The 15,929-nt window shown below is 35.9% G+C and overlaps 2 protein-coding genes across 10 annotated transcripts in view; both read right to left on the bottom strand.

The window, feature by feature from the left end:
• elk4 (ETS transcription factor ELK4) overlaps positions 1-4,944 on the bottom strand; it is a 163,362-nt gene extending 158,418 nt beyond the window's left edge. For 3 of the 9 annotated variants that reach the window (XM_048172691.1, XM_048172692.1, XM_048172690.1), the window contains exons 1-2: positions 4,167-4,936; positions 2,676-2,992 (exon numbers count right to left, since the gene is read on the bottom strand). In XM_048172691.1, the coding sequence (XP_048028648.1) occupies positions 2,676-2,882 (207 nt within the window). In that variant the 5' untranslated portion in view covers positions 2,883-2,992; positions 4,167-4,936. Of the gene's footprint in view, positions 1-2,675; positions 2,993-4,166 lie in introns of all 9 variants that reach the window. The other 6 variants (XM_048172687.1, XM_048172686.1, XM_048172685.1 and 3 more) reach the window with 5 other exon arrangements.
• A 5,508-nt stretch (positions 4,945-10,452) lies between these two features.
• Positions 10,453-15,696, bottom strand: si:ch211-117k10.3 (Krueppel-like factor 15). Its single transcript, XM_048172861.1, has 3 exons — positions 15,428-15,696; positions 12,993-13,993; positions 10,453-11,252 (listed from the first exon to the last, which is right to left on the bottom strand). Exons 2-3 carry the CDS (start codon positions 13,937-13,939, stop codon positions 11,084-11,086), a joined length of 1,116 nt encoding a protein of 371 aa, XP_048028818.1. The 5' UTR covers positions 13,940-13,993; positions 15,428-15,696; the 3' UTR covers positions 10,453-11,083.
• Positions 15,697-15,929: the final 233 nt, after the last annotated feature.

The raw sequence follows: 15,929 nt of genomic DNA on the forward strand, positions 1-15,929 counted from the left end.
ATTTTCTCCTACATACATCTAAAAATATCTATGTAAAAAAGCAATCACCCAAACAAATCAACCGAAACCATTTTTACCAGCCAGTAAGTTGCGTTCTTCTACCCTCTCTACCAAAATAACATGCAATTAAGTAAATTAACCCAAGTTAAAAGACCAGGAAGAATGCGGAAAACAATACCTCTTGCCCTGTGGTGCCAAGATGAGGCTTAAAAAGCTGAAACGCCAAACCCTCAAACACACGGTTCCCGTTCAAGAATGAACCCGAGAGGCCATGACTTCCTTACTGCACTAAAAGGCTTTGTGACCCTCTTGTTTCAGTTCAGTGTGACTTGATTGTGCGTTTACAGCAACAAAACAACTTGATGGACAAGAAGAGTGTGGGGGCGATGAGAGGGCTGAAAGCTAGCAATTATAATAAATGCTGATTTAAATATATGACCACAACACCATTTAAGCTGTGTTCACACTGCCAGTGACAAAGCAACATAATCCCATTTATTTCAATGGAGAGCTGGTGATATCCGGCGACATGACTGAGAGTGACCGTTGGCGACAGGATGTAGGCATCTAGTGACGCTACAAAGTTGAGATATGTTTAACTTTATGCAAATGAAGAGAGACTTTCGGGAGTGACAACCAACTGGATCAGAGATGGTGGAAAACTTATTTTAGTGGTCCTAAAATGTATGTCTCTGACTGTATACATACTGGGGTACTTGCTATACTGACTCTGAGCCTGAATGGTTTTGTGAACCCAGTTAGACCGTCGCTCACACTTTCATTGCAGATAAATAGCTGCGATGGCCAAGAGCACTCGCTGTTTCTCATTTATCTTTAATATTAAGCATTTCATGTACTGATTCCATTTTTATTTAGCCTTTTCCCTTAAAAAATGTCAACATCCATGAATGTCATGCATAAACTTTATTAGGCAACCAGCAGCGGGGACGCCCACTAGCGACCTCACCGCCAGCCACTGGCAACATGCAGCGGCAAAGTCGCTGGCAGTGAGAATGCAGCTTTTTATAATCTAGCCTTATTTAATAATTTATAATTATTTCACTTTATAATTAAAAATAATTAATTTGCACGTGGAAGTGAAGCAGAACGTGCACGCCGCTTTATTCCCATACCATGAAAGTGAATGGGAACTGTAATGGTCAAGTTCCAAAATAACAAAAAAGCAGCATAAAATGGCATACAGGTTGTCCATAAAACTTGTGTACACATAGCAATTTTCCCTATTCATAATTTATGTTAATAAAAAATAACCAATAAATGGCCAATGTATACTGTTTTGTCAATTTAAGGAGCTAAATTCTAATCAATGTCAAATCAATGAACTTCAAAGGCATCAAAATGATAATGTAAAGAATAACTATTCATTTTGAAATTAATAGTTGATTAAAAAGTTAAAATAAAAATAGATTTTAGACCTCTATTTTAAGCATTTTTTAAGAATGTTTTATCTTTGATGTAATCGAATGCTAAACATTTAGTTTATTTTAGGGGTTCAAGTGCATGAGGCCAGCAGCGGCCAATGAAGTTTGAGCATCTATTAGACAGGGGCAGCGTTCCATTCCACTTTTAGACACGCACTCGCAAACTTCCCTAAGCACTTCCCCTCGGGGAAATTTGGCATTTTTAAGTGCGTTCCACTTCGTGGAGTGGACGAGGGAAGTTTATATGGACAGACAGAGGGACCGAGTCTACTTCATATGTACACTTCAGGCAGCTCCATAACCCACAATGCAACACGATTGTGACATCACCGCATATCGCGTTTAATTTACCCCACCACAAATGACTCTATGATATATTAATTTTTTTTTTTTTATATATATATTTAAAACACACATATATACATATATAATACTGCGTTAAACAATTTCGTAAGTGGAAAAAATTAAATAATAAATCAGTTCCATTGCAGATTCCAAGTGATCAAGGGCTTAGGACCTTCCAATTAAGCCCACTGCAAAGGTTCCTCCAGTAGTGGGCACTCATGCAACATAAGCAATATCGTACATCCGAGTCAACAAGACTGAGGGAATTTAGCAAGGGAAGTTAGCGAGGGAAAGTCATAAAAAAAAAAAAAAACTACTGGAACGCATTCAGGGTTAACAGAGGCCGATCGAAATGAAACTGCTGCTCGCAGATATATTTTATTCTATTAACATTTTCAGAACATGATTACTAAATAACTAGGAATTTAAAATCAACCACTAGCTTATTTTAAAATTCCCATTTAACTAAGCTAAGATCTAATATCTCATATCACAAAACTAAATTAGCACTAGAGGATGGCAAAAATAACCTAATATCTCAAAATAGGCAGAAATAGGTGCCATCATTTAATATCTGCAAAAATTACTAATATTAACCAATATTAACCGATATCGCCTTTTAGAATATCAAGATCCATCCACAGACTGATTTCAGCCTGTTCCTCACACAAAGCTATCATATATGGCTTCAAAACATTTGGAATAGAGCACAAGCCCTATTAACGATTATCTTTCCAGCTCAACAGACCCCATTCCCAGCTCGGACAAACAGCAAAACATATCCTTTTATGTTCCACGGAAGAAAGAAAGTCATACGGTTTGGAACAATGTGTAAATGAAGTAAAATGAAAAGTAAATGAAATGAACTTTTATTTTTCAATGACACACCTTGTCATAGTAGTAACGCAGAGCCCGGCTGAGCTTGTCATAGTTCATGCTGGGTTTGTTCTTGCGGGCACCCCATAATCTGGCCACCTCCTCGGCCTGTAACAGTTTGAACTCGCCATCCTCGTTGGTCCAGCAGATAAGCTGGTCATTGCTGGGGTCCAACAGGAGCTGCAGCAGGAACTGCCACAGGGTCACTGAGCTGTCCATGTCCTTCTCTATCCACAGCTGAGGGGGAAATGTTACCTTACGGGACCCTGTTCACGCTCACAGCCTGGCCGACACGTCACGGCATATTCTGGCACATATCCTGACGGAGGCTGAAATATAAATAATGCAATTAGATTACAAATTGAATTTTAAAATAATAGCAAGATATGTATGCAAGCATTTGCATATAAAGCAAACTCAAAAGGAAGCATTTCGCTTAAACCAAACCTAGAGCGACCATTCTTGAAATCATAAAAACATGGTAAATATGCACACCATATTAAATACCAAATGGTACTGGACTTCAGCGTAATCCTGGCAGTGTAGACAGTGCAGACCGACAGCGTGCATGTAAGCAGCTTAAATTAAAACTAAATCTGCCTTGACTCATCCGATATCCAGCTGGTAGTTGCCAAAGAGAGCGAAAAAGTCTCCCACGTACAATCTGACAGAACAGAACATACAAACATAGAAACAAAGAGGCGAGACGTGACAGCATTCCTCAGACTGTAGGAGACAAGGTCTGGGAATTTTACACTACACAAAGAGTTCAGGCCAAAATGAACTGAGATAGCATGAGCAATTACATGTAGCTCAAAATTATGGCCTGTTGAATGATGATAGTGATTGCATACTGTAAATGTGGCACTTGTGCATCTTTAATTTAATGGCTAAAATTAGATGCACATTTGGTTGCTGCTTATTTTGTCTTTATTATAGAAGTGAATGACCCTAGATCTCACCATAATTACACAAATAGTGTAATGGTTCAAGTCAATAGCCGATATATACACCCATCTGAATATTCAATATGAATACTACATTTACACTAAATGGTTTTTAATGTAGATGCCATCTCATGATGACAGATTTCATATATCCATATTCATATAAAACTACTCATATACCTTTAATTTTTTTGAGATTAACTTGAAAATCCAGGACCAAAGGTTGGCAAACGTACGAAAATACATCCTAAATGTGCATTTATCCTTAAACAATCCGCTTAAACTCACATAAATGCTCATTTGTGTAAAATATTAATTCCAGAAATCTGAATAGGAGCTAATGCAAAACCTCTACGCCAGTTCAACCACATTTAACAGCGCAAACGGGTCAAAGTACATAATTTATCATTCGTTTTAGTTTTCAAATTCCTCTACAATATTTATAAAGTCAACAAATTATAAAGTGATCGAAAACATACGCGAATGCCCTAAACTGCAACCTGTTAGAACTTGAGTTTTCGCTCGTTAGCATCGAGCTAATGTCTGTCAAACTCACCTGAGAAGCTTTGAGCTCTCCGGAGTCGGTCCTGGAGATGTTTTCCGACAGATTAAAACCAAAAAAAGAAATAAAATAAAATAAAAAATGCAGACTGTTTTCCCGTATGTTTACATCGTGTAAAGATATTTGGTGGTCAGCTAGCGTAGCGTGCTAGTCCGCTAGCTATCGGAGACTTAGCAAACTTTAGACTCATTAAACTAACAAGTTGATTTAAATTCTACTATTTAAAGCGGTTTTCTGCCGTATTTACAATGAGAACGACTAAAAAGAAGCAGAGAAAAAGAAAGGAAAACACTAAAGTCTCTCCATCTCGCGTACTGATATTTTTAGCTGCAACCACAATAATACAAAACAGGAAGCAACAAACCCACCAGATTAAACACTCTAACAGCGCACAATAAAACTCCAGAACAAAGACTGAGATTTTATGAATCTGTAAGAAACGAGGTGCATTTAGTTTGAACAGCGATAATATCCTCCAGATGTAAGATCAGCAGCTCGAGAAATGCAGTGAAGCCAGTGAAGTGCAGTGAGTGAAAGCATGCAGATTATCTCATGATATTACTTCATCTATGACCATAATAGTTCTTTAACCTATCATTACATATAGTCTACTTCTTGGTGGAAAAAAGAAACTCCAAATATTAATTTGGAGTTGAAATATTATATAAAATCCATGTACTTTGACATGTTTGTACTTTGACATGTTTGTACTTCGACATTTAGATAAGAAATATCAGGATAGACAATAAAATGATGAAAGGATGTGAAATGACAGACAGACAGATAGATAGATAGAGCGATAGATAGACAGACAGATAGATATATAGACAGATAGATAGATAAACAGACAGACAGACTAGATAGAGCGATAGATAGATAGAGCAATAGATAGAGCAATAGATAGATAGATATATAAACAGACAGACAGATAGATAGACAGACAGACAGACTAGATAGAGTGATAGATAGACTAGATAGAGCAATAGACATAGATATATAAACACAGATAGATAGACAGATAGAGCGATAGACAGACAGACTAGATAGAGCAACAGATATAGACAGATAGATATATAAACAGACAGACAGATAGACAGACAGATAGAGCGATAGACAGACTAGATAGAGCGATAGATAGATAGATATATAAACAGACAGACAGATAGATAGATAGACAGACTAGAGCAATATAGATAGACAGATAGACTAGATAGAGCGATAGACAGATAGATATATAAACAGACAGACAGATAGATAGACAGACTAGATAGAGCGATAGATAGACAGACAGATAGACTAGATAGAGCGATAGAGACAGACTAGATAGAGCGATAGATAGGTAGAGCAATAGATAAATAGACAGATAGACAGATAGACTAGATAGATAGATAGACAGACTAGATAGAGCAATAGATAGACTAGATAGAGCAATAGATATAGATATATAGATAGACAGATAGACTAGATAGAGCGATAGACAGACTAGATAGAGCAATAGATAGATAGATATAGATAGACAGTCAGACTAGATAGAGCAATAGATAGATAGACAGATACACTAGATAGAGCGATATAGATAGACAGCAATAGATAGACAGACAGACAGACAGACAGACAGACTAGATAGAGCAATAGATAGATAGATAGATAGATATAAACTGATAGACAACAGGGGGGAAAAAAGTGTAGTACTATTAGTGGGTAACAATAATACCATTACACCAATACTACACCACAACAATATTTCACTCCCATTACCACACCCTCCAGGCAGCATCTTCATTTATTTATAACACCGTCTCATTCATACTCGTTTGCCATGTGCGTAGGAAAGAGTGGCAGAATAAAAGTGTAATTTTAGTCTTCGGTGTCAGTTCCAGCCACCACGCCTTCCAAACAGATTCCAACGCTGCGGAAAAACATGGAAAATAAATGCAGGCATGAGCCAAGCATTCCTGCCATACAAGATCAGTGACTGATGCTTTTACTAGAAGGTTTGTGTGGAATCTTTGCAGTTATTCTCCAGAAATGTGTGCTAACATCCACAATAAGCATTTTTCAGGAAATAAAAGTGTTCTGCATTATCAAGAAAACCATGTGAAATATAAAAGGCATAATGACTTATTATTTATAGGAGAACAAAAAAAATTATATTGTCCAAACAACTCCAAATCAACATTATTTCTTAAAGGAATGATCCAGGTTCATCTGTGATATCATCTCTTCCTTCAGTTTGTAAAAACAAAAATGTTTGCAGTAATGCACTTATAATGGAAATCGATGGGGGGAACATTCCAGAGGGTTTTAAAGCAGAAATGTGAAGTTAAACACTTATATTAATTCCTACGAACAAACATGTTTTAGGCTGATAAATACGGAAGAGGATTAGGGCCAAGCATTAATAAAAAAATAAAACCATCTCGAAATTAAAGTTGTTAAATTTCAAGAAAAAAGTCGAGATAAAATGTTGAGAATAAAGTCATTAAATTACGAGAAAAAAGTCGTTAAATTACGAGAACAAATTCGTTAAATTATGAGAAAAATGTTGTTAAATTTCGAGGAAAAAGTCGAGATAAAATGTTGAGAATAAACTCGTTAAATTACGAGAAAAAACTCGTTAAATTTTGAGAAAAAAGTCGCGATAAAATGTTGAGAATAAAGTCATTAAATTACAAGAAAAAAGTCGTTAAATTACGAGAACAAATTCGTTAAATTATGAGAAAAATGTCGTTAAATTTCAAGAAAAAAGTCGAGATAAAATGTTGAGAATAAAGTCATTAAATTATGAGAATAAAGTCATTAAATTACGAGAAAAAAGTCATTAAATTATGAGAACAAATTCGTAATTTAACGAATTTGTTCTCGTAATTTAACGACTTTTTCTCGTAATTTAATGACTTTATTCTCAACATTTTATCTCGACTTTTTTCTCGAAATGTAACAAGTTTTTTCTCGTAATTTAACGAGTTTATTCTCAACATTTTATCTCGACTTTTTTCTCGAAATTTAACGAGTTTTTTCTCGTAATTTAACAACTTTAATCTCATGATGGTTTTATTTTTTAATTATTGCTTGGCCCTAATCCTCTTCCGTAGATAAACGTCTGGTTATGCATAGTTAACATAATTCCTTCAAGTGAGTTTTTCACTATACTGTACATCTTTCTGGTATCTTTGCATCAGTTTTGTTATTGTTAACTAAAATTTAACAACAGTTTTTGTTAACTGAAATGAAGCTGAAATAAAATAAAACAAATACTGAAAAATCTAGTTAAAAATCTGAAACCAAAATTAGAAACTGAAATAAAATAAGATAAAGTACTAAAATGACTAAAACTAATACTGCAAGCTAAACAGAAATATTAAAAGACAAAAACAAAAATATAAAAACTCATTAAAAATATTAATAAATAGCCTACTATAATAGTACATAAATAATACTAAATTAACACTGCTTTCCATGCACTCTCAAAAAAAAAAAAAAGGACTTCACCTTTGTATCATCATTACAAGAGTTAAAATACTGGATAAAATTTGCACAAACAGCAAATAGTATGCGATTATATCACACTACTAATATGTATATCCTTTAAGCATTGTGACTGTTCTTTTAAAACCGTGTATTTTAGCACTAGTGTGTATTTTGCATTGCATCGCCCCATAGACTTCTATTGTAAAGTTCATTGCAGTAAATTGCAGTTGATTTTACAAATCGAGAGACAAGTCAAAACAGCATGATTTTAATTTGAATTTAACCCAGAACTTTCCTTTTAATAGCCGAGATGTATCAAAACCCTAAAGGTGACATATCACAGCTTTTCCAAAAGGTTGTTTTGTTTGATGTTTTTTCTTTATTTTCTTACATAGGAAAATAGCATTCTGTTATTCAAAAATATAACCTAAATTTGACCAGCTATAATGTATAAGAGCAGCTATAGTTGGATGGTCTGTGTAAATGAAAACAGTTAAGGTCCGTGCACATCAAGAACGATAACTATAAAAATAACTATAATGATAACTATATTAATGTCCAACCCCAGCGGACGATATCCTTCTGTTTATTCTAAGCGCGTGCAGCAGTTTTGTCACCTGCCGCTTTAGAGGGATAGTGAAAATTGAAAAAAATTGTCATTTACTCACCCTAATGTTGTTCCAAACCTGTATGAGTTTCTTCTGTTAACACAAAAGACGGTATTTTAAAGAATGTTGGTAACCGAACAGTTGATAGACCCCATTGACTTCCATAGTATTTGTTTCCTACTATGAAAGTCAACGGGTGCCGTCAACTGTCCGGTAACCCACATTCTATAAAATATCTTCTACAGAAGAAAAATTTTTTTGAAAGATTTGAAACCACTTGAGGGCGAGTAAATAATAAAATTTTCATTTCTGGGTGAACTATCCCTTTAAATGCTCAAGCTCTTTAAGGCAGGATGGATTCTGATTGGCTGTCAACCGTTATAGTTGTGGTTTGAACTCTGGCATTCCTTTATATTTAGAACGATTTTAAGAACTAAATCGTTATCGTCCTTGGTGTGAACAAGCCTTTAATGCATTAACATGATGTTATAGGTATAGGAAATAATTTAACACTTTTATTGGGATGAAGGTGGTGGCAGAAAAATCAAGGATGAGCCCTTGCAAAGGAATAATGTTATAATTCCCATAAAAACAGACATCTCCCTTCAAAAAAAGAGAAGAGAACAAGAAAAAAAAAAAAGACTATCTTAACAGGAAGTACATGATAGTACTAGTCGAAACACTGTAAATCAGGATGCTCTCGTGCGATATTACAAATGATGTACCTACGTGATCGTTCAGAAACTGCTACAAACTTTAGAGTATTGATAAGTCCAGATACTAAGTATGCAGAGCACCTGATAGTCCATGAAAGCCTACATGAGCTACTAAAGTAGAGAGGGAAAAGAAGTAGTTAAGACCAGATGTACAAAGGCAAGACGATGTCAAGCAAATTCACTCCATGTGGTAGATTAACATGAACCTTCTCAAGAAAGAAACTCAAACACAGTCCCATGGATGCTAGAATAGCCTGTTCAATGACGTATCGGTATAATGATGTCCAGATAGCTTCATTTCGACAGCTGCCAGTTTTTATGAACAGTAACAACTGTCCTCAGCGATTTAGCTTATCAACCGTGACGGCACTAAGTAGAAAAAATGCATTGATCTAATGCAAAGCACATTACGACGACATAAAGGAAACAATTTTCTTTGTGTGATTACAGATCGAAGAGAAAATTGTTTCTAGCTTATATATGTTTTACAGTACATAAGTTCGATCCATACGTGTAGTGATGTTATCCACGGCCCCGTACGCAGGCGCGGGGCGTCGGTTTGGCATACGCTCTCAACAGACTGAGAGAGATGAGGCACGAGAAAAGAATGTGGAAAGCAACTTGATGCATAAATACCTTTCAGCTGGCGCAGGGATGTGATTGGGCTGAGAAAATTTTGCGCGAGGGGCGGGGACAAAACGTTCGATACATTCGAAAAAAGTCAAAACTAAAGGGTTAGTTCACCCCAAAAATGAAAATTCTGTCATTAATGACTCACCCTCATGTCGCTCCACACCCGTAAGACCTCCGTTCATCTTCGGAACACAGTTTAAGATTTCATCAAAAATATCTTAATTTGTGTTCCGAAGACGAATGAAGGTCTTACGGGTTTGGAATGACGTGAGGGTGAGTGATCAATGACAGAATTTTCATTTTTGGGTGAACTAACCCTTTAAATATGTTTTAAAATACAAATAACTGCATCAGACCTAATCATAACGATTCATTTAAAAGAGCTGTACTCCACCAGAGTACTTCAATAAGGTGAATCTCACGAAGAAATGTCAAATCAAAATGAAGCTTGTTGTGTTTTCTTTGCATTGTGGTGTTAATTTCAGTTAAGTGCATTTACACACCATATTCCCATTAGCTTAAAGCGAAAAATCACATTTTCATTACAGCAATACAGCAATACTTGTTTGTTTTGATAACAGAAATCTGTATAAATTAATTTCAATAACTAATATTTTTTGAATTGTATTGTGCACTACAATTTAAATATAATTTTTTAGCAATACTGCAATAAGAATGAGATTTTTTTTTCACAATATGATAATGAGAGCGAGATGTTTTGGGCATTACAATAATGAACATGAGATGTTTTTTGCATTGATTACAGTAAAAAAAAAGAGATGTTTTGCATGACAACTGACAGTTTTGAGGGTTAAATATACTTAACTGTCATATTGACAGAAAAATATGACAAAATATTGCATTTCTTGACATTTTTCTTGAGATTCACCCTGATAGAGGCCATATTTGATAATGCATAATATTACAGCCTAAATCATAGTGCATATTGTCTTAATTAAAAAGAAAGGGAAATTCTGCAGCATTCTGGCTTCAGTTAATGTGCTACAGCCAACCAAAATACTGCATTCCTTTTATATTTTCACCTGGTTAGATCTAAAACACAATATTCACAAAATGTACAAGAAACACGTTTCCTCAAATTAATACACCGTATTGTCCTTTAGATCTCCAGACTTCCTGCAACCTCGGTTTAAAGGCAATAAAAACAGATTTCATAATCTGCTGCAGCTCAACCTGTATCTCTACACCAACGAAGGACGAAACGCGATGAAATCGACTGTGAGCTTTACTTTAACCCACTAAAAAGCCAGAAATCTGCTTTGAGCTTAACAATCACATCCCTGAGTTTCAAGTTAGCTGACTGTAGCACCAAGAAAAACAAACATCTGGATAAACGATAAAAAAGTTGGGGGAGGAAACAGAGACAAAAATGAAGGCGGAGGGTTACAGCTTGTGAGCCCGTTTAGATATCATAGCCTTCCCTCTCAGACTCCAGGAATCACACTCCAGTTTTATCCCGGGATCAGACGTTTGTCCTGACCAGTCTGCCGGCACGAGGGCCCCGGTGCACCTTGGTGTGTTTGGATAGGTGGTCACTCCTGGCGAACTTCTTGTCACACATTGTGCACTCGTAAGGCTTGACTCCCGAGTGAGACCGCCGATGGCGGGACAGCTCATCGGAACGAGAGAACCTTTAAAGCATAAAACACAGCAGGACATACACATCAGCTCAATTCAAGACCCCATTACAGGTTTTGAGCAGCTCACAATCTATTTACATCAGTCGACTAATGAATCTCCATGGCTTACTCGTGAACTTTCAGTCATTTATTACCAGATAAAGATTTTTAAAATTCCTTTTATAAAGATTGCACTCATAAAGAGATATTTCTAGGCAAATCAAATATTTTGAACATAGCTATAAAAATTTAAATAAATAAATCTTTATTATTTAATATACATTTATGAATGAATAAATAAATAATATTTGAAATTTCAATGGCATTTAATTTTTATGCTTTTTAAACTACCACTCACTACGGTTCAAAAAGTTTGGGGTCAGTGTTTTTTTTAAGAAATTCATATTTCTATTCATCAAAAATGCTTTACAGTTTCCACAAAATTATTAAGCAGTACAACTGTTTTCAACATTGATAATAATAATAATAAAAAAAATAAATAAATAAATAAAAATTGAGCAGCAAATCCACATATTAGAATGATTTCTAATGGAGTAACGGCTGCTGAAAATTAACAAAATATATTTAATATATAATAAAAAAATATAATATTAATATAATATATTATTACCAATATATGGGTTAATGACGTGACGGGTCATTTTTTTGTCCAAAGGCCTTAATAATAATAAAAAACAAAGATATGACATCCAAAGTATGTAAGGTAGTACAACTAGATCTCTTTTATTGAAACCAAAAGGTTTTAATTATATTTTGCTGTTAATAAAGGTATTTTAAAGATTTTGAAGTGTCAAAAGGTCATTCGGAGCAACCAATATAAAGGGATCAATTTGGATCAAGTCATGCGATCAAACTCATGTGACATCATTCAGACACCTGCAAAGGACCACATGGTCGTGAAGCAAAGTAACTAACTCTCTTTTTATTTGAAAAATTCATGTTTTCACTTGCTCATACGCATGTCCCGAAACATCAGGTCATTCGGTACAACCGCTATAAAACATGAAAATGTTGTAATATTTAAAAACTTTTGCTATCTAGCTAGATATCAGCCTGTTAGCACTGTTTGAAAATACCATATTCGGTATAACCAAAAGTGTCATTCGGTGAAACCAAAATTTTGGTTAAACCAAATTACTTTTTTAGTGACAAATTTTGTCCATCTTGTAAAAATGACAAAAGCAGTGTTAATTGATTATAAAAACCACATAATCTCATTGTTAACACTTAATAAAACTTCAAAATTAATTATATCTCCATTATGTTTTTTTACACTTTTAAAATCCTCATTTGTCAATGACCCATATAATAGTAAATTAATAGAAAACAGCTATTTTTAAATTGTAACAATAATTCACAATATTACAGTTTTTACTGAATACTCAATTTTTGATCAAATTAATGCAACCTTAGTGAGCATAAGAGACTTCTTTCATAAGCATGTAAAAAAAAAAAAAAAAATGATTCATACCAACCCCAAACTTCTGAATGGTAGTGCACTATTGTCACAGAATAAACATTAACCAATAGCCTGTACGGCCTAGATGACATTTGCCAAAAAAGTAAGTCGTTTCAGAGATGGAACAGGTTTTTATTAAAAAGAATATGCAGACATATTTTTTGTGCGCCAACAAAACTCTAAGTTCAAAAACGTGTATTAAGAAAGCAAACAGGATCAATTTTGATTTGATTATTTAATTAGTTATCGAAACGTCTGGTTTCAACACTTACCTCCACCCACAGTCTGGCCAGCTGCACAGGTAGGGTTTCTCCCCTGTGTGTCTGCGGAAATGAGCCTTCAGGTGGCTGCTCTTGGTGTACATCTTCTCGCATCCTGGGTGAGAGCATTTGTGTACCCGCAAGGTTTCCGTGGAGGACCTGGATGGACGTGGTGTGATGGCTTTGACCAGGCCTGCACCCGCTATCCCGACCGCCCTGACAGCAATGGGCAGTGGAGCGATCTTCACATACTTTTGGTCTTGATTGACGGCCTCGCCCATGATGGGGAGGAAAGTTGCTGAGGGCACCTGTGGTGAAAGAAGGGTAATGTTCTGTGCCCCTTGGACACCGAGCACCAGGTGGGCCACTCTGAGCCCGTTGGCCACGCCTGATTGGGTGTCTGGCTGTTGGAGGGTGTGGCTTAGCTGGAGAGGTTGCAACTGAAGCACAAATGGAGCACCAACGAGCACCGGCGCGGCACTGGCCGTGGCGTTAACACTCTGAGCAGCAGGGGCCGGTGACACCGTGTTGGATTTCGGCTCTGCGTCACCAGGGGAAGACGGCTGCACGAGAGGCTCATCCTCCTTTGACTTTTCCTCCGGACTCAGAGGAGCATCCCTCACCAGCTCCATCTTCTCCATCAAGAATTCCTCGATGTCCTCCAGGGTTGGAGAGAAGGTGCTGGGCAGCTCACAAAAATCAGGCAGCTTGGGCTGCTGAGTCAACAACTCCTCAGTGTCTAAAAAGATTTGCAGCGGCCCTTCATCCTCGTCTTCCCCCCCTGGGCTGTAGCTGAGTCGAGCTCCAGCATCTCCGGTTTCGGGACTGGAGCACGAGATGGAGCTGCCCCTCTCGCTGCTCTCACTGCCGCCCACCTCGAAGAAAGGCAAGGTGGCCAAGGAATGGTCCGCGAACGATTCATTAGCAGTGGCCACCGCTTTGTCACTTATGGAGACCATTTGTTGGAGTGCAGATCAGAGGAAGGCTGAAGATATTGCCACGGTTTGTAAACACTGCATCAAAAAAGAAAGTTAGGAATTAAATAATGAGGATAATGTACAGTGATACACTGAAGTATTTGGACAATTAAAATACGTGAACACATTTCAGGTCACATTTCACTCCAAAACTTGTAAAGGAAAGGAAAGGAAAGGAAAGAATATATATAATATATATACATACATACATAAATATATAGTGCTGTCAAATCGATTAATCACCATTAATCACGATTAATCGCATGCGTGCGTGTGTGTCTGAATGTATGTATGTATGTATGTATGTATGTATGTATATATATATATATACACACATATACACACATACATACACACATACATACACACACACACACACACATCTTTACAAACTTTTATGTTAGATGCGATTAATCGATTTGACAGCATTAATATATATATATTTATTTAAAATTTGTGTGTGTATATATATATATATATATATATATATATATATATATATATATTCTATTGAAATAATAAATCTGCTTAAATTATTGGCAGTACAACAATACTACTATGATGTATTATTTATATATTCAATTTTGTACTACAATAACTATATTTCTTTACATTATGATAGGCTATAAATTTCTTCAGGTTAAATATATTTTTTTTCTTTTTTAACTTTTTTTTATTATTGGGTGAAATATGACATATGTGTACTTGACAGGTTTTGTGACAAAATATCAAAACAAGTGGCATTTATTTTCCAAGATGAGCAGAAAATGACTAATAATATATATATATATATATATATATATATATATATATATATATATATATTAGATATAAATATTTACTTATTTATTAGTTAGTTAGTTATACACATTTTTGTAATGAAAACAAACATCATCATCAAAAAAAAAAAAAAATGAACACTTTCTGATTCTTATAGTCATACATTCATGACTAGCTGGTTACAAAATGGCTCATCTAAGTACAATGAAAATGCATTTTAGGTGTTATTAGTGGCCAATATTTACATGCACCCATTCTCATTATTACCATGCTTTCAGAGATTAAAGCAGCGAGGTTTATGGGGCAGAAAGAGGAGGGGCTATTAAAAACACAACACAAATCACCATCACAACATAAATCACAACGCACACTAAACTCATTACGAGGAAAAACTACATAACCAAACTTGCATGAAAACTGCACCAATGCTCAACTACACCACACACACGAGGCTCTAGACATGTGTTTCTCCAAAGTGCGTCAGCAGGGCAGGAAAACAGGCCTGCACACATGCTCCCAACACAGCCGAGGAAAACTGCAGCTTTTGGGCAACACGACCACAACATTACCGGAAACAGGTGTCAAGTTCATCAAAGTGGGGTCATTTAGACCGAATCTGACCCTCTGTTAAAAAACCACTTCGATTTGGTTTATCGAACGCAAAGCGAAATATTTATAAGGTCTCATTACCTTGTGTAAATATGGATTGAAATATCCGGCTTGTGGATGTACGACATAGGATGAATCCAGATGTCTCTTTCAGTGTTATTGTTGGGAAGAACATCGTCCTTGCCACGGTTCCATGTTGGCATTTCTCGCAGAGTCCTGTCACATGACACGCATCGCAATGCACTCGAGGGCACGGATCCGATTCCTGGCTTCTGATTGGTTGCGTGGCGGGGGCTCGCTCCAAAGCGAGGTACGTCATTGGTTAGAGTAAAAGAGGTCATGAATTATTTATAAAAGTAGGAAAAACATCCAACGAAAAAAAAAAAAAAAAAAAAAAAACACACACACCCTCAATGCATTTAATTTCTGCACATTTAAATACATGCATTGCATGCATCGTTTACAAGCAAAACTTTTTAACCCGTTCAAATCAGAATTATGTTCCAGGACCATAAAAATATAATCATGCTTCATTTCTTCTTAAAATGCATCCATAGTGATAATCAATAAAGATTGTTTTTTT

The sequence above is a fragment of the Megalobrama amblycephala genome, linkage group LG21 (assembly GCF_018812025.1).
Source record: "Megalobrama amblycephala isolate DHTTF-2021 linkage group LG21, ASM1881202v1, whole genome shotgun sequence".
NCBI lineage: Eukaryota > Metazoa > Chordata > Actinopteri > Cypriniformes > Xenocyprididae > Megalobrama > Megalobrama amblycephala.

Coding starts and splice junctions, on each gene's coding strand:
- si:ch211-117k10.3 (XM_048172861.1), bottom strand. CDS start 13,939: ATGGTCTCCATAAGTGACAAAGCGGTGGCCACTGCTAATGAATCGTTC. Junction 11,253..12,992: donor TGGCCAGACTGTGGGTGGAG/GTAAGTGTTGAA, acceptor TATGCTTTAAAG/GTTCTCTCGTTCCGATGAGC.